Source organism: Populus nigra, chromosome 12 (genome assembly GCF_951802175.1).
Source record: "Populus nigra chromosome 12, ddPopNigr1.1, whole genome shotgun sequence".
NCBI classification, from domain to species: domain Eukaryota; kingdom Viridiplantae; phylum Streptophyta; class Magnoliopsida; order Malpighiales; family Salicaceae; genus Populus; species Populus nigra.
In genome coordinates this window covers 115080-132056 of record NC_084863.1, presented here as the reverse complement: position 1 = coordinate 132056, position 16977 = coordinate 115080, and the positions used below count along the sequence as shown (strand labels likewise).

At 36.9% G+C, this 16977-nt stretch overlaps 2 protein-coding genes across 5 annotated transcripts; one reads left to right on the top strand and one right to left on the bottom strand.

Annotated features, from left to right (window-relative positions):
• Positions 1–1986: 1986 nt before the first annotated feature.
• LOC133668935 (transcription factor PIF3-like) lies at positions 1987–7285 on the top strand. Of its 4 annotated transcripts, XM_062088943.1 has the most exons (9): positions 1987–2091; positions 2895–3118; positions 3241–4408; positions 4504–4608; positions 4716–4781; positions 5161–5226; positions 5321–5824; positions 6642–6771; positions 6877–7285. In XM_062088943.1, exons 2-9 carry the CDS (start codon positions 3024–3026, stop codon positions 6885–6887), a joined length of 2145 nt encoding a protein of 714 aa, XP_061944927.1. In that variant the 5' UTR covers positions 1987–2091; positions 2895–3023; the 3' UTR covers positions 6888–7285. The 4 variants fall into 4 exon arrangements, with proteins under 4 accessions (XP_061944927.1, XP_061944929.1, XP_061944926.1 ...); XM_062088945.1 differs by having other exon boundaries at positions 2013–3118; positions 5161–5220; XM_062088942.1 differs by having other exon boundaries at positions 2014–3118.
• A 604-nt stretch (positions 7286–7889) lies between these two features.
• Positions 7890–12125, bottom strand: LOC133668934 (uncharacterized). Its single transcript, XM_062088941.1, has 2 exons — positions 11873–12125; positions 7890–10820 (listed from the first exon to the last, which is right to left on the bottom strand). The coding sequence occupies exons 1-2, from the start codon at positions 11921–11923 to the stop codon at positions 8190–8192; spliced, it is 2682 nt and encodes an 893-aa protein (XP_061944925.1). The 5' UTR covers positions 11924–12125; the 3' UTR covers positions 7890–8189.
• Between the last annotated feature and the right edge of the window lie 4852 nt (positions 12126–16977).

Genomic DNA, 16977 nt, shown 5'->3' with positions numbered 1-16977 from the left:
GGCAGTGTGGTTGTGGGTGCTTTTCAAATAATTTTTCATGCCAAAATACATGTCAACGATATTTTTTCATTTTTAAAAAATTATTTTTGACATCAGTACATCAAAACGTTTCAAAACGTACAAACCATATTAAATTTTAATAAAAAAAAATTTTAAATTTTTTAAGAACATAGCCGCAGCCGCGTTTTCAAAAGGGCTATTCATCACCTTGTACGCTAGGTTTGGCCTCTGGTCTATCCCTAATTAATTCATTCACTAATCCTGTGACGAAGATTTAGGCCTCCTCTTGGGTCAATGCCTTGTCAATAATAATAATAATAATAATAATATATAGTATGTTCTCAACATTTAATTAATATCGATTGAGATGCAGGTTAAATGAAAATACGTATCAGTATGTATGATGATATATATATGGTTGAATACGAGAAAAAAAATCAATTCTGATATATTAAATTGATCTTTGTTTGCTTGATAAGTTATCCCACTTCAATCCTTCTCTCTCTCTCCCCCTTTTAGCAACCAACACTCTCTCCTTTTCCTTTTTAATTCTAGGGTTTAGTGGCCCCACACCCATATCTAAATCAAATTTTTAGTGGACTAAGCTAGCTAGGTGCTGTACGTGATGATAGATTACAACACATCTAGTTCAATGGCGCCGATCTTGACCCCATTAGGAGAGATCATGGCTGTGGTGTCTGGTAGAGAGGGCAGCAGCAGAGATAATCTGATTGATTACCATAATCAAAGCAAAGAGGTGCAGCTTAGATTTGGTTCATGGAGAACTAATCATGAAGTTAATCCATGAGCGGAGATCTCAAGGTGAGATGTAATTCACCTTTAGACTCCTTTTTGGCTTTAATAATTAGGGCAATCCTCTCAACATGATAAGATGAATTTTAAATAAAGTAAAACCAAATGTCATTCTCTTACATTATTGGAGTGCCAGGATCACATCCTCCACTGCCACACAAGAGTCCGAACCCAGCACGAAGGCCATTTGAGCTATCATGCCTGAAGTCAATGGCTTTATTAATCCTCCAAGGCATGGTTTTCAAAACCTTGATGGCTTTATTTATCCTCCGGAGGCATAATTTTCAAAACCCTATTATTGAAGGGGCCCTCCCTCGGTTTAATATATATTATAATGATGTAGATGTGCTGCTGCTGCCGCTGCTGCTCTGCTGCTGCTTTCCATTATGAAAACCAAACATAAAAAGCCCACAACTCCTATTGCAGGATAGCATATTATAATAATATAAACAAGATGATATGTTGCTGTTGGTGTTCATATGTTTAACCTGCTTTTTTTTTTATAAATTTCTTTGAAAAACAACCATGAAAAATACAGGAGCACCGCAGCTTTCAAATCCTAACAAGAAGAACCTACCCTAATTGCCCAAATCACCTGCCCTCCTTGTACTCATAAACAATTTAACCTTGTGTGCGTGCGTGTGTGTAGCAGCTAGCTAGTCCTATTGGTATCAGTTTTTGTGTAATGTAACTAAAGTTATCATTTGCTACTTTCTATTATAATAAGAAATCTGTGGCAATATTCAAGCTTAACCCAATATTTAAATCTCTATTGTGAAGGACAACGTTCTTCTTTGTGAAGTTGAATACCGTGGAAAAGTTCGGTGTGTTTTTAGGAGTTTTTTTATTTTGTTATTTCTCACTTGTGTTTAAATAAAGATCGTATGGCATATTATAATCATCATTGGTAACTTTTTTTTAGTTTTTGATAAGATCATTTCATCCAGATATTTTCTTAATATCGGTCGTGGTATAATCAGATAATAATTAATATGTCTATGAGATCTCTTTTTTTCCTTCTTTTCTTTGAAATTTGTGCCCGTTTATTCTAACAATTTTGTTAAAAGTGTTTTCTCAATCTCGACTTCTTACAAAGCCACCATTAGAACCAAAGTGTGTTATTTTATTAATTTTATAAAAAATCAAAAAAGTAAAGAAAAGAACAAAGAAGGTCATAAAAAAAAAAGAATAAGAATATTGAATTCTAACAGTAGTTAAAGAAAGGAAGGAAGAACCAGAAATAGAGAGGTTAAACTTTAAAAGCTGAACAAGCACAAGGTTTGTTGTTTATTTTTATCTCTGTCCCCTGCCATCTCTGCCAGCCTTTCGCGTCTTCTACGTCCACTTGCCCTCTCTGTCTCTTGCGATTTTGAGTTCTTTTCTTGGAGCTCAAATTTTTAAACATGCAATCTTGTGGTAACTTCTATAATTGTCCCAGGGGTATGATATGATTTGCACAGCTAAGTTCTCTCATTTTTAATGCATTTGGATTGGTGTAACTTTTTACTAGTTCGAGGAGCTCAGTTTTTCTAAAAATTCTCTTCCTTCTCTACTTATTTGCGTTCCAGTTCATTGGTTGGTTCCTAGGTAGGGAGTGTCTTGAGCTGTTCTTCAAGTTTCCAGTGTATTACTCCCTTTTGGGGTTTTTCTTTTCATGTGGACTGATAAAGTTAATTAATTTCCAAAATCTGATCTGGGTTTTTGTTGGTTTCAAATTTAATGATTAAAGAAGTGGAAAAGATCATTTCTTTAATCTAAAATATGCTTAAAATAGCTTAATTTGGAGGGTTTTTGAATCTTTGAGAGAGCCATTAAAAAATAGGTTTTTTGACTGCTACTTTATATGAAACTATTGGTTAATTTATAGTTTGTTTATTTATTTATATATCTAACTCACTGGTGTTAAGGACGTTAGTATAAAAGAAAGATTATTTTCTGTTCTGTCAAATTATGTAACTGAAAAAAAGTAGCTCTTTTCTTTTATTTCTTTTGTGAGTTGCATACAAACTGGGATTGTCTTGAATTCATGGGGGTTCTTGTCAAGCTTTTCATGTCTTGAAACTCTTGTCGGCTCCATGTAGTTTTTGGGTTCTTTGAGCTTGTGCTGGAGTTCAAGAGAGGTTTCCAAAAAGTGCCGGAAATGGCCAAATAATTGAACTTTGAGGGCATTTCTTACTGAGCAGAAGCGTTGCTAATCAACAACCTTCACCATGCCTTTGTCTGAGCTCCTATACCGAATGGCTAAGGGAAAAACTGATTCTTCTCAAGAGAAGAATCCTGCTTGTTCAACTGATCTGTCTTTTGTGTAAGTTTCAATTTAACTTATTTATTTAGCTTCTTTATCTTGGATTAGTGGATCACCTCTGCATTGAAATGTTTTCTTTCTGGTTTCCTTTCGTTTCTTGTGTCTTTTGGTATCCTTTAAAGCAGACCTGAGAATGATTTTGGTGAGCTAATATGGGAGAATGGTCAGATTCAATACAGTAGAGCTAGAAAGATACAAACTTGTAACAGCTTACCTCCCAAGATTAGAGATAAAGACATAGGAAATGGCACCAATACTAAAACAGGGAAGTTTGGAACGATGGAGTCTACACTGAATGAACTCCTTGCGGTTCCTGCTGTTGAAGTGAGGGCGAATCAAGATGATGACATGGTACCTTGGCTGAATTATCCATTGGATGAACCTCTGCAACATGATTATTGTTCTGATTTTTTGCCCGAATTATCGGGGGTTACTGTAAATGAACACTCCTCCCAGAGTAATTTTCCATCGTTTGATAAAAGAAGTTGTAACCAGTCAATTACGGACTCCCATACTGTTTCGGTGCACAATGGTTTGAACTTAGAGCAAGGAGATGTGGTGATGAATTCTTCAGCAGGAGATATTGATGCTAAGAGGCCTAGAACCAGTGCTAGTCAGTTATATCCGTCATCTTCTGAGCAATGCAAAACATCATTTCCGTTTTTTAGATCCAGGGATTCAACTAAAAAAGATGATAGTACAATCAATGCTGTCCACCATGTCATTGCACCAGATTCTATTCGAGCTCCAACATCAGGAGGTGGTTTTCCCAGCATAAAGATGCAGAAGCAAGTTCCAGCACCATCCCCTATCAACTCCAGTTTAATGAATTTCTCTCACTTTGCAAGACCAGTTGCTCTTGTAAAAGCTAATCTTCAGAACGTTGGCATGAGAGCTAGTTCTGGAACTTCAAGCATGGAAAGAATGCAAAATAAAGATAAGGGCTCAATTGGTTTACCAAAGGAAACAGACTCCCATTGCCGTCCTAATATGATGTCATCCAAGGTTGAGGTTAAACCAACAGAGGTTAAGCCTGCTGAAGGATCTGTTCCTGCTGAGCTACCTGAGGAAATGAGCCAAGAAGGTGACTCTAAAAGCGATAGAAACTGTCATCAAAATTTTGGTGAAAGTGCAATTAAAGGATTAGAAGATGTTGAAAAGACTACAGAACCTCTGGTTGCTTCTTCTTCTGTTGGTTCGGGCAATAGCGCAGAGAGACCTTCTGACGATCCAACTGAGAATCTGAAGAGAAAACATCGTGATACTGAGGAGTCTGAAGGTCCTAGTGAAGTGAGTTTCATACACAGGTTTCACATATTTTCAATGTTTTTTGCTCTTCCGAGACTATATCTCTTTCTTCCATGAACGAAATAATCTATGTGCAGGATGCTGAAGAAGAATCAGTAGGTGCAAAAAAACCAGCTTCTGCTCGAGCAGGTAATGGGTCCAAGAGAGGTCGGGCAGCAGAAGTTCATAACTTATCTGAAAGGGTGGGCAAGAACATTCCAACATTTCTTCAGAATTGCTTTTGATGTTTTCTTTGGCAGCTATGAATTATTGTACCTTGATTGGTTTTCATTTGGAATTGAATAAACAGAGGCGAAGGGATAGGATCAATGAGAAGATGCGAGCCCTACAAGAACTCATACCAAACTGCAATAAGGTTGGATATTCATATTTATGTTTCTCAGTGAATTTTCTCCACGATCTTATGAAAATGAGTTTTTCTATAACATTCAAGGATTCAAACATGCACCAAGGCTTGGGAGTTAAACCTACACCAAACCTTGGCCTGATTGAAATCTAATTAATTCTTTTAAGTTTGTTCATGTTTATTGAAGTTCCAAAACTATAAATGAAGCTTATCCATTCCAGGTTCTAGAGTTTTATGTTAGTCTAAGCTTTCCTTGAATTTCCTAAGTTGAACTTGTTGCTGTTATCCAGGAAATTTTAATGGAGTTTGAGTGAAGCCAAGTAATTAAGTGTAGATAATTTCATGTGCATCTTTGCTTTGGTTGACTTTGATGTTTTTGCATTATAAGGTGGATAAAGCTTCAATGCTTGATGAGGCCATTGAATATTTAAAGACTCTTCAGCTTCAAGTACAAGTAAATTCTGCCTTTTCTTCTCGAAGTTCATTTAATAACTTCTTGAGTTGGATAATCAAATGACTTTTTTGGATCACTCGCCAACTTTATGCAGATTATGTCAATGGGAGCTGGAATGTACATGCCATCAATGATGTTACCTCCTGGAATGCCTCACATGCATGCAGCTCATATGGGGCAGTTCTTACCCATGGGCGTTGGAATGGGAATGGGTTTCCGGATGGGTATGCCTGACATGAATGGTGGATATTCTGGTTGCCCTGTGTATCAAGTACCTCCTATGCATGGAGCACATTTCCCTGGCTCGCCAATGTCAGGGCCTAGTGCTATGCACGGGATGGGAGGACCTGGTCTTCAGATGTTTGGGCTTTCTGGTCAAGGACTTCCAATGTCATTTCCTCGTGCACCCTTAATGCCAATGTCTGGAGGGCCTCCTCCGAAAACAAACAGGGAACCAAATGCTTGTGGGGTGGTAGGACCTATGGATAATTTGGATTCAGCTACAGCCTCTAGTTCAAAGGATGCAATTCAGAATATCAACTCGCAAGTGATGCAGAACAATGTTGCCAATAGGTCAATGAATCAGACCTCTAGTCAGGTTTGTTACTTAACCAAGCTGTGTTTTTCTATGAGAATGAAAAGCTCAGTATTGAAGATGGCTAAATGGATTTTGATTTCATTATGATGCATGATGTGTGTTTTCCTTTCAGCAAGTGCCAATTCATGGCTCATCTTCACTCCCAAGAGAAAGAAAGCATTAGCTATAGGTGCACACATGAATTCCATCTAAAAGTAGCATTATGGAAAATTGCAAGTGTGACATTCATATAAGCCTGAAACAAGTAAATTCTCCATATACAATCCCATTTTTGTCTTTAAAGATGTAGCTCTTCACCCATCATCCCATGAAAATGAAAATTATGCTGATCACTCTAATTAATTTTCATTCGTGAAGGATATTCCCAAGGAAAACATTTTTTACTGAAATTCTTAAGGAAGAACTTAATTACAACTCTCCAAACAGCCTTTTCTTCCAATGAAAATCAAACTGTAGTTTTCATCTCTCCAATTTATGTTCAAAGATTGTGGGCATGTTCCAAATAGTAGACGTCATTTAGAGTTCCATGTTCTCAACCTCCCTACTAGCCAAGAAGGCCGAGAAAAATATACAAGTGCAATAGCAAAGAAATATTATGCAGATACTTGAATATTTTTTTGTTAAGTGGCAGAGGTCATAGCCACAGAAAATTATGCATTTAGCTTGTCTGAAGGAATGTAAATTTGGGCACGATATCCTATTGAATTCAGTATATGTTAATTTTGATAGTTGGAGTAACCTTTCAGAAAACTGAGTTCTGCAATTGAATTACCTCTGAACCTGAATCTAAAATTAGTTACATCATCCGTAATGCCAGTGCCAAGCAAGAAATGAATGTTTTGAACAGCCTGCTTTTGCGCAAAATAATGGTGAAGGCTCAGAAGTTGCTGAAAGTGGAGTGTTGAAGTCAGCTGGTGGAACTGACACCATACCTAGTAGAGCAACTGGTGAGTATTCGTCTATGATGGTTGGCTGTACTTAACATTGTTGTGAGATCTACTCAATCTGGTTTGTAGAGATAAAAAAAATTTGTCAACTTGAATTTGCTGCAGGTTGTGACTGATTGATAGGTCTGATGCTTTGTCATTGGAGAGGTGAATCACCTTTGCTTCATATCGACGTTGAACCTATTATTGTACGCGGTAAATCTGTGGGATACTGGGGGCACATATGAATATGTGAAAAGGTTCCATGGTTTAATGAAGTCGAGCTCTTACAATAATTATTGGAGTTCTAATTTCAGGGAAGTAGAATTACAATTGCACAGATTTTGGTATGTTGAGGAAACTCAAGAACGGTCTTACTTGCATCTGTATGTATATTTATTTACACAACCTGAGCAAATAATAATGCACTGTCTAGGAGCAAGCCAACTCAAGAAATATGTATTTGAAAGTTTGTTGTGGTAGATCTCTCATACAAATTCTTTGAACTAATGAAAAAATACTTAATTTTCCAGTACCTCTCTCACTCCCCCTATCATTTCACTGTGAGCATGCACAAAGAATAGCTAGCAATAAGATGGAAAATGTGATTAGGGTTTTGCAAATGGTTTGTTTGATTTATTCAGTTTGATTTTTCTTGAATTGAACTGAACCAAATTTATGAAAAAAACTGAATTGTGTAAACCTAGATATTCCGGTTCGGTCTATAGTCCCCACCCCCTCATCTGAATCTGAATAGCAGGCATTTTAACATCTTTCATTTTCTAGCATCTCTACATCATAGTGGACTCATGAAATCTTCAATATCTTTGTTCTTCGTAGTGACTGGTGTTTCGATGTCAGCTTCAGTGAGACACGTCTTACCACGCATAAAATGTGCAGAGTCTCATTAGCTCTTGAATGAGCTATAACCAGTTCTAAGTCCTCTGCTCAAAATCCTGAAAAGCCAATTTAAATGGGGAGACAACCATTGGTATTTACCTAGCTGGAGGTTCTCACTCGATGTTTCATCCTCCCTCACCTCCATTTCTTCCTTTTCTTTCAGTTTCTTGGTAAAAAAGGGCGATGGAATTTTGCCTAAAGAGAAGTGAATCTATTCCACTAGTTGACATGTGTAAAAGTTACAAAAGAATCCAAACCATTATTTAATCAAATACGCAAATCAATCTTATCAATGAGTACATAATTTTGATGAGATAGCACTTTTGACAACACTAACATAAATTTGACTGAAAAGCTCTTTTCTACTGATCAAACCCAACAACACACCAATCACCAGCACGCTATCATATACCATTACATACAACTGAATGAATAGAGAAAACAAATGGAAGAAAATGCCTTTTTACACACCTATATACTTCACAATGCAAGATTTCATATCTCTGTAAGTATATGCAAGCTTTGTCATTAAGATCCCTTCAATTATTGACTTTAACATCACCCTTGCTATCAGAGGAGACGGTTTTTGGAGTTGGCGATTTCCCGATAATAGCTTTCTTCGCCTTTACAAGTGATTGCTTTACCCTTGTTAAAATGTTGTTTGAATGCTTTTGAGTAGGCTTGGCTGGAACTTCTCTTGGCAGATCCTGTGATTCTTTTGCGTCTTCAGCATCCTTGGCAGAATACTCTAAATTCTGCGTGTCAGATTTGGCAATCTCGTCAACCTTTTCCTGCTCAGAGTTCTCTTCGTTGGTTTTTGCAGTTTCTTCTTCTTTTGCTTCTGACACAGAATCTTGGGATTCTTTGACTGGTTCACTGACAACTGTAGTGGCTTCATCCAGCTTTCCCTCTATGTTCCCATCTTTGTGGGTTTCATCTATTGCAGGTATCTCCTCTTTCTTGTTTTCTAAAGCTGGTTCAACACTTTCAACTGTTTTCTCTCCCTCAAATGATTTTTCAGTGATTTTGGCGTTTGAAGCAGCATTGCTGACCTCTTCCACTTTGATGGGCTGAGCTAGTTCCTCTTTTACTGTATCACTTGCTATTTTCTCGCCCTCTGCTTTGATTGTCCTTGCCTCTTTCTCTTCTCTACCCTTTTCCACTTCTACCACAATCTCTTTCAATGACGCTTCACCCAAATCAGTCCCTTCAGCCTCTGGACCAGCTTTTTGTATGATTTCAGGAAGAGAAGATTTTCCTCCATCCTCTTTAATCTCAGCTTGACCTACCTGAGTGGTTGCAGCAACTTGTCCTCGCTTTTCATCTGTTGACTTAATCTCAACCTGTTCACTAACTTCAGATTGTCCCTCAGGTTTCACCTCAACTTCATGTTCCTCTGTTTTTTCATCTAGTTTGGAGACTTCAGATTGTTCCTCCAGTTTCAACTCAGTCTCAGGAATCACTGATTCTGGTTTTTCAATTTGTTCAGCGACTTCAGATTGTTCCGCATGTTTTCTGATTACAGATTGTCCCTCAGGTTTCACCTCAACTTCTTGTTCCTCTGTTTTTTCATCTAGTTTGGAGACTTCAGATTGTTCCTCCAGTTTCAACTCAGTCTCAGGAATCACTGATTCTGGTTTTTTAATTTGTTCAGCGACTTCAGATTGTTCCACCTGTTCTCTGATTACAGATTGTCCCTCAGGTTTCACCTCAACTTCATGTTCTTCTGTTTTTTCATCTAGTTTGGTGACTTCAGATTGTTCCTCCAGTTTCACCTCAATCTCAGGAATCGCTGATTCTGGTTTTTTAATTTGTTCAGCGACTTCAGATTGTTCCACCTGTTTTCTGTTTACAGATTGTCCCTCGGGTTTCACCTCAACTTCTTGTTCTTCTGTTTTTTCATCTAGTTTGGTGACTTCAGATTGTTCCTCCAGTTTCACCTCAGTCTCAGGAACCACTGATTCTGGTTTTTCAATTTGTTGAGTGACTTCAGATTGTTCCTCTTGTTTAACCTCAACTTCAGGAACTACTGGTTCTGGTTTATCAGCTTCAGGAATTACTGGTTGTGGTTTATCAACTCCAGGCACTTCTACTAGATTATCAATATCTTTTAATGGAACTGCTTCTGATTCTTTGATTGGATGAACTTCCGATGAATCCTGTGTTTCCTTAATTGCCTCAACAGATTGTTCGTCGGTTTTTTCTACATGTTCAGTGACTTCAGACTCTAGTTTCACTTCCCTGAGTTCAGGAACTATTGTTCCTACTTTATCAGCTTCTTTAAACAATTCTTGTGAGTCGTCAATATCTTTTACTTGAACTGCTTCCAATTCTTTGGTAGGAAGAGCTTCCACTGGCTCCTGTGTTTCGGCAATTACTTCAACTGATTTTTCTTTGGGCTCAACTTTAATGACTTCGGATTGTTCTTCTGATTCTGGCTTATCATCTTCTTTGGACACTAGTTGTGAATCTTCACTATCTTTTACCACAACTGCTTCTGATTTGACAGGAAGAACTTCCAAAGGTTCCTTTGGTTGCTTAGTTGCTGCTTCTGTTTTTGGCTCTTCAACTTGTTTACCAACTTCTGATTGCTCCTCTAGTTTCACTTCAACTTCAGGAATTATTGATTCCACTTTGTCAACTTCTTTAGACACTGCTGAATCTTCACTGTCTTTTGCCTCAATTGGTTCCGACTCTTTGATAGGAAGAACTTTTGATAGCTCCTCTGTTTTTTCAATAGCTTCATCTAGTGATACTGGAACATCAACTATCTTTGGTTTTTCCTGTAGCAATTCCTCCACGGATGTTGATAATTGTTGCTCTTCTGCTTCTTTCAAAACAGAATGTATAGCTGGAGCAACTGGTTCGCCATTAACAACATCGGCCACCAGAGCCGGAACACTAGGGGTGTGTGAGTCAGAAATAGAATCCTTTTCCAACTCTTTTTTATCATCTACTGGAACATTGATAGCAGGAACATCATCAATCTTCTTAACCACAACCGCTGGAGGCTCTACCTCCTTATCTTCCACTGCTTCTGATTTATCTAACAGGGTTGGTTGACTTGCTAGTTCATTAGGTTGGAGGTCTTCTTCTTCAGGTTTCCCGGCTAGAGAAACAGTTTCAGGTTCTACAGGCTTTACTTCTTCGGTCACCTTGTTCTCAATTGACTGCAAGAAATGAACTAGAAAATTAAATAGGAACATTCTTATATATTTTAAAAGCAAAAAAGAGAGAGAGTAGAAACTATCGTGTAGATGCACAAGTAAAAAGATGGCGAAAACTGTAATCAAATATGAAGAAATTGAAATAAAGCTATCATGCACTGCTACGTAAACTTATTAAAGCACTGCAAATATTATATCTCTATCTCCCTCATTGACCATGGCATCTAGATATAGATATTGTAAGTTGAAGTTCTTAAATAATGATATGAATATCCTGTCCCCATCGCAAACCGGGAAAAAGAGGTTCCTTGCTGGTTTAAAAGAGCCTTGATGGCAGAACCAAGCAAGTGACAAGCTGAGACAAGTGCAGAAGGGAGCCACCATGTTAGAGAATTCATATCCTACTCGACAGGTTATGCAATAAGATGGGGCAGGACTACTACCTTCCATTATAATTTTGGTATTTTATTGCCATGAGATTAATCTTCTTAAAATGAAATATCTTATATATTCTTAAACTAGCAACTTTAGAGTGACAGTAGCTTTGAACAGATTTCAGAAGATGGTACTGTATGTTCCAACTCAACTTAAGACTTATGATTGATATATAAAAGAAAGCTATCATTTATTTTCCAGAGAATTATGAAAGGGGGGCACATTCAAAAAGAGATTTTCTTATTCTTCTTTTTTCTGTCCTGTCAACTACAGACACTCTCAAAGCTTCTGATACAGTAAATAGAGTGAGACATGCATCTAAAACTACCCTTATTCAATCAGAAGTCTTATGATTACCCATACAGTCAGATAAGCTAAACCTATGATCATGTAAAACGTTCATGGAAGTCTAGGGGTAACAAAGAAGGTAACAAAACGCTACATGGATCTTACTGAAACATCAAAGATCATATCGTTATGGTAAGTGTGAAAAGTAATAATATGGGAAAGAATAAAAGAATCCCATGAAGTATATATGTTTGATCAAGTAAGTAAACAGTATTTGAGGGAATGAATAGTTTGATCAGAATTAAAGATAGGCAAGATGATGATATAAATACCTCATGATCAGAAGTAGGAGTTTGATGTGATGGTGCAGTCTCAGTAGCCATGAGGATTGCTAGATGCAGAGAAGAGAGATCCTTTCAAAATTAAGTTGATGATAAGTGATTCTGTGTATTAAGTGAAAAAAGGAAAAGGAAAGGAAAGACAGTGGCCGTTGGCAAATAATCAAAAAACTAAAAAAAGTGTAACAGCAACAGCAGCAGCAAAGGAGAAAAAGAGTTGTGTATGACAGACTGTATATCACATGATCAATCCAAAATGAATGATTAGGATTCCATTTAAATTTATATCTTTGAAAGCAAAAGAAAACAAAGAAGAATGGGTTGGATTGGATAATTAAAGTAATTAAAGCATTTTTCTTTTGGGGTAGCAGACAAAGTTCAAGGGGGACCAGATCCCTTCCTCCCCAAAGAAATGCTTTTCATTTTTGCTAGCTGTTAACTGTCTAAAGTCTTTCTTGAGAATAATGCAGGTGGTGATGTGCTTTCATCTGGGCCTGAACTCTGTAGTTACTTGGACTCAACATTCAAAATGTAAAGTATCCCTAAAGTCCACATGAAGAATTAAAGGTCCAGTTTTCGGTATCAAGTCGTGCTTCTGTGTTGAATGGTTGGGTAGGGCTGTTGAGCACTTGAGTAGTGTGAAGGAAAGTGAGCTTGAAATTGGCCCAAACAGAAACATGGATTTGAAGATATTGGTACAGGTAATGTGTCAGCTTCTGTATTGGTGTTTTTTTGGATGAATTTTCTGCTTTTTGTGTGAAACTGATTAGACAAGTATAATCAAAATCTGTTAAGTATGCTCCAATTAAACCTCCCCAACACACTCATCCCGCATTAAAATGCCAAGCAATACAGCCTCCTCAGAATGAAAAGTAATGATATAAATGTGGCAAGAAAGTTGACTATGATTTCCCACTACAAAGCTAAAAGCAAACATCTAATTATGCTAATATGGGACAAACTCAACCAGACAAAGGCTTTTATATATATATATATATATATATATATATATATATATATATATATATATATATATATATATATATATATATAATTTCATTGGAGCAAAGGCCTTGAGGTTTTTTGATACTTGATGATGTTCCCTTCTAATTAAAGTCAATTTCCACTATAACTTGTCTTGCTGGGCCTTAACTTCATCCCTTTAAGTTGAAAATCAAATGCTATTACTGTTACTGATCTTTTCCTTACAGAATATGCTTTGATTACATGCTGTGAATGTCATTTGGACACCACTGTTTAACTCAGTGATGAATGCTAATGAGATCTTAAGGTTCCATTTATGGTAAGCAACCTAATGATAGCAACCTTCATGTTTCTCTTGTCATCATTTGTTGCTGTGATAAGACTAAAGCTGATCAAAAGTTTAGTTGCTTAGTTAACTGCAAAACTTATTAGATATCCATGTGCTTATGTTTCCAACTAATTCTTAATGGGCCAATCAAGAATAATACTTCATGATAATGATATTCTTCTAAGGTCATCTCAAAAGGACCCCCCCCCCCTCGGCCATTCAATCCTCTTAGTTTTTAACATGTTTCAGGCAAAGCTATGTGTGATGTTTCCTTCAGATTGTTATCTGATAGTAATATTTGTAATCTCTTGTCAAAAGGCACTTCATAATCTCTTGGTTAAAAAGGTGCAGATAGGAGAATTTTATAGCAACCAAGCAAAGATAAGCCTTCTTCTAAGATAATACAGCTGTGGTGCTACTCCATTAGCAACTGTAGCCTCTATTAAAAAGTTGCAGGATTAGGATAGCCCCATGCATGGATTTTCTTTCTGTCCTTGGTTAAATCAGAAAGATGCTGATGCTAGTGAAGTTTTTAAAGATTTTCCTAGGTTTGGTGTTGGAATTTTTTTTCTCAGAAAAGCTTATAATTAATGAAGATAATCATATTGGTCAGGACTGTGATGAGTGTGATTCCATTATTAGAGTAACAGTTGATCTTTCTTGTCAATTAGCTGTCTGTCTCAGAATCAGCTTAGAAACAGATGACTTGCAGTATAATGAGGAAAGGGCTCTCCATTTTCAAGGGCATATGGATTGTGCCCCCACCCCCCCCCCCCCCTCACATTTCAAATAACCATTCGATTATTATCTTCAAAATCTTTCTCTTGATGAATAATTGGCTTATTTCCAGCAATGCTACACTGAAGTAGGCCACTATGCTTGCTAATTATGGCTTTGTTTTACCAAATTTTTGTTGTGATTTACACTTGTTTAAATTATAAAAATTGTTCAAGCCTCCATCACATGGTGCCTTGAACTCAGTAACTAAAGGTTCAAAGAGTAGTAATCGACAAGACTTCTTTCTGCGGGCCTAAAGTTAGCAGTAATTTGACGAATTCGCCGAGCAGAAGATCTGTGTGAGATGAATGCATCTTGTTTTGAACACAGCAATATTGATATCAATCTTCGATAATTTCATAAAGAAGGAACGAGGAACATCTTATGGTAGCTTGATAATCAACCATACATTGTACACTGCTTTAGCAGTGAAGATATTGCAGATTAATTGATCAATCCTTTTACTCTGCCGAAATGCTTCAGTGTTGTGCTTTGTACATGGAATGAAACCTATTTATTTGTAGACAGGTCCTACAAAAGTTGACATCACATACACTTATTTGTGAAGTCCCACACCTGTCTCCTGTAAGATTCCTAATTAATGTGTTCATTCAAAAGATAAACTCCAGGGACCAAAGGGCACCATTGAGGAAGGGTTCAAGAGCTCAAAGGAACCTTAACACAGCAACTTGTGAGACAAATACACATCAAAACTTATGAGCTGATTTTTGGATTGCATTATCCACTGTTGTCTATTGTATGGCTGTAATTACAATACATATTTCAATACTTCTGTTCTACTTCTTGTCGTCGGTTGCTGTAAATGGATTGCAGTAACATCAACACCACCCTTTTTTTTTTTATCTCAAGTACTCATCTGAAGCCCTTAGCAAAAAGATTAAAAAAAAAAGAAATTCTTATCTGATCCAGCCTAACTAGCAGAAAGCCGAAAACATGGTTATTAATACCAATGAATTATTATACAAAACTAGATAATGAACAGTTATGTGCCTGGTGAAAGTAAGCTGGTAAACCTTATTTTTTTGTAATTGTCATTCCTATAGCTAATCATTCGAAAACAAGGATTCTCTCGATGTTCTAAAAAATCCAAGTAATTTAAGAACGATAATCAATTTATTTTTTGATTCTAATAATTTAATTTATTTTTTCTAGCTAAGGTGGTTGATGTCTATACCTGGTGCCTGATATTTACTAAGCTAAGGTAGTCAGTGGTTGATATCTGTAAAATATTTCCTTTGATAAATTTGAAGACTTTTAAATACTTAAGTAAATATCTTTTTCAAAGAAAAACTGCAATAATATTTTCGAAAATATATATGCTAAAAATATTCAGAATGATGAGATTGTGAACCCCCCTCCTTATAAGGATTCAATACATCTTTATAGCCCATGATTCTTTTCTATTGATGGAGAGGAATAAAAAGTTATATTTTTCTGATAGCATTAAAAATCTTTTGTGTCAAAGAGAAAAATTTCTATAGATGGAAAATATCTCTAACTCATCAGAATCTTGTTGTCCAAAATGGAGCCTAACAAGATTACCAGAGTTATATGTATATAGCCTCAGAGCTTGGCTGAGCTCAAGGATTATAGGTTTGGCAGCTTACCAAACCTGTATATATTTTGGCTCAGCACTTGGCTGAGCCTAAGGATGTTAGGTCTGACATCTCGTCAAACTTGTATATGTTTAGGCTTGGTGCTTGGATGAGCTCTACGATGCTGGATATGACAGTTCATCAGACCTGTATATGTTTGGGCCCAGCACTTGGTAGATTCTAAAGGTGGTTGAGCCCGAGATTATCAGTATTTGGGTTCAACGCTTGGCTAAGCCTAGAGTTGCTGGGTCTAGCAACTCGCTCGACCCATAGACATTTGGTTGAGCCCAAGGATGTTGGGTTATCACTTTGCTTTTGGTTTCTTTAAATGAAAATTCGGGTAAAAATAAAACATGTTGATCCATCAGTAGCCCCTCAAATTTTTATGTATTTAATACACAAAGATTTTGAAAGTTTATCAGTAGTAAATAAGTATTTTTACCTTCTCCATAAGATTTGTTTAACTCGGCCAGGTGGCCCGTTTTTATTAAAGGAGGTGTCCCTTAAGAAACAAAATAGCGGCTTGCATTTAATATAGTAATTACATGGATTTTTAATTATTTGAGATGACATCAAAGGTCATTCATCTAACGATGTGGGTGAAAAGATATTTTTTTATTACCCTAGTCATTCATACTCCCAACTTTTCTTTTACTTTTACTCTTTGTAACTTTTAAGAAACAGTTTTGTGAAAAAATCTTGAGTCAATCTCACTCTAATCTGAGAAGAAAATTGTCACCTAAGGTATTTCCCACCAGAAACTTCTTTTTTTCTTCTTTACTTTGAATAGAGAAATGGACCCAAAAAAAGTCAAATTTATCCCTAAAGTAGGGATGTTATCGTCTCTTATTAGAAGTTTAAGTTCCAACTTAAGACTGGAAAAAACAACAAGGAGCAAGGGTCTATCAAATTTGACCCCAGAATTAAAAGGGGTGGCACCTTAGCGTCCACCTCTTTTTAGCGGGGAAGGTAGATCTCCCTATAAGATAAGTTCTTTCCTGCCATTACCAGGGAATCTCATGAGGGAGGGAGGTTGCCTCAAACCCCTGAGGATAACGCTCCTATCATATTAGGTGCAAAGGATATATAGCTTGTTACTCGCCTGCAACCGAGAGAGTACACAACTCAAATGCCTGATTGAGCTAAACATATTAGCCGGTAGACCTTGGGCTCTACCCAAGGTCAATATGAAATTACAGTTTATTTTTTCATGTATGCATTGGGGTATTCCTTCTCCCTCCAAGGATTTGTGAGATAAGTGTTTAGATATTACTAGTTGGGTCCAAGTCAGCTGCACCCTAATGAGTGGATAACATTGTCCACCTTTAATAAGTTTTCTAGGCTCATCGGAATTGAGTCTACAGTTAATGTTTAACACAAAGGTTGTTGAAACC

Bases quoted from the DNA above. Each gene is read 5' to 3' on its own strand.
- LOC133668935 (XM_062088943.1), top strand. From the start codon at position 3,024: ATGCCTTTGTCTGAGCTCCTATACCGAATGGCTAAGGGAAAAACTGAT. The intron at 3,119-3,240 runs GTAAGTTTCAAT...TATCCTTTAAAG, and splicing joins TCAACTGATCTGTCTTTTGT to CAGACCTGAGAATGATTTTG. The intron at 5,825-6,641 runs GTTTGTTACTTA...CCGTAATGCCAG, and splicing joins TGAATCAGACCTCTAGTCAG to TGCCAAGCAAGAAATGAATG.
- LOC133668934 (XM_062088941.1), bottom strand. From the start codon at position 11,923: ATGGCTACTGAGACTGCACCATCACATCAAACTCCTACTTCTGATCAT. The intron at 10,821-11,872 runs GTATTTATATCA...CATTTCTTGCAG, and splicing joins CTCCTACTTCTGATCATGAG to TCAATTGAGAACAAGGTGAC.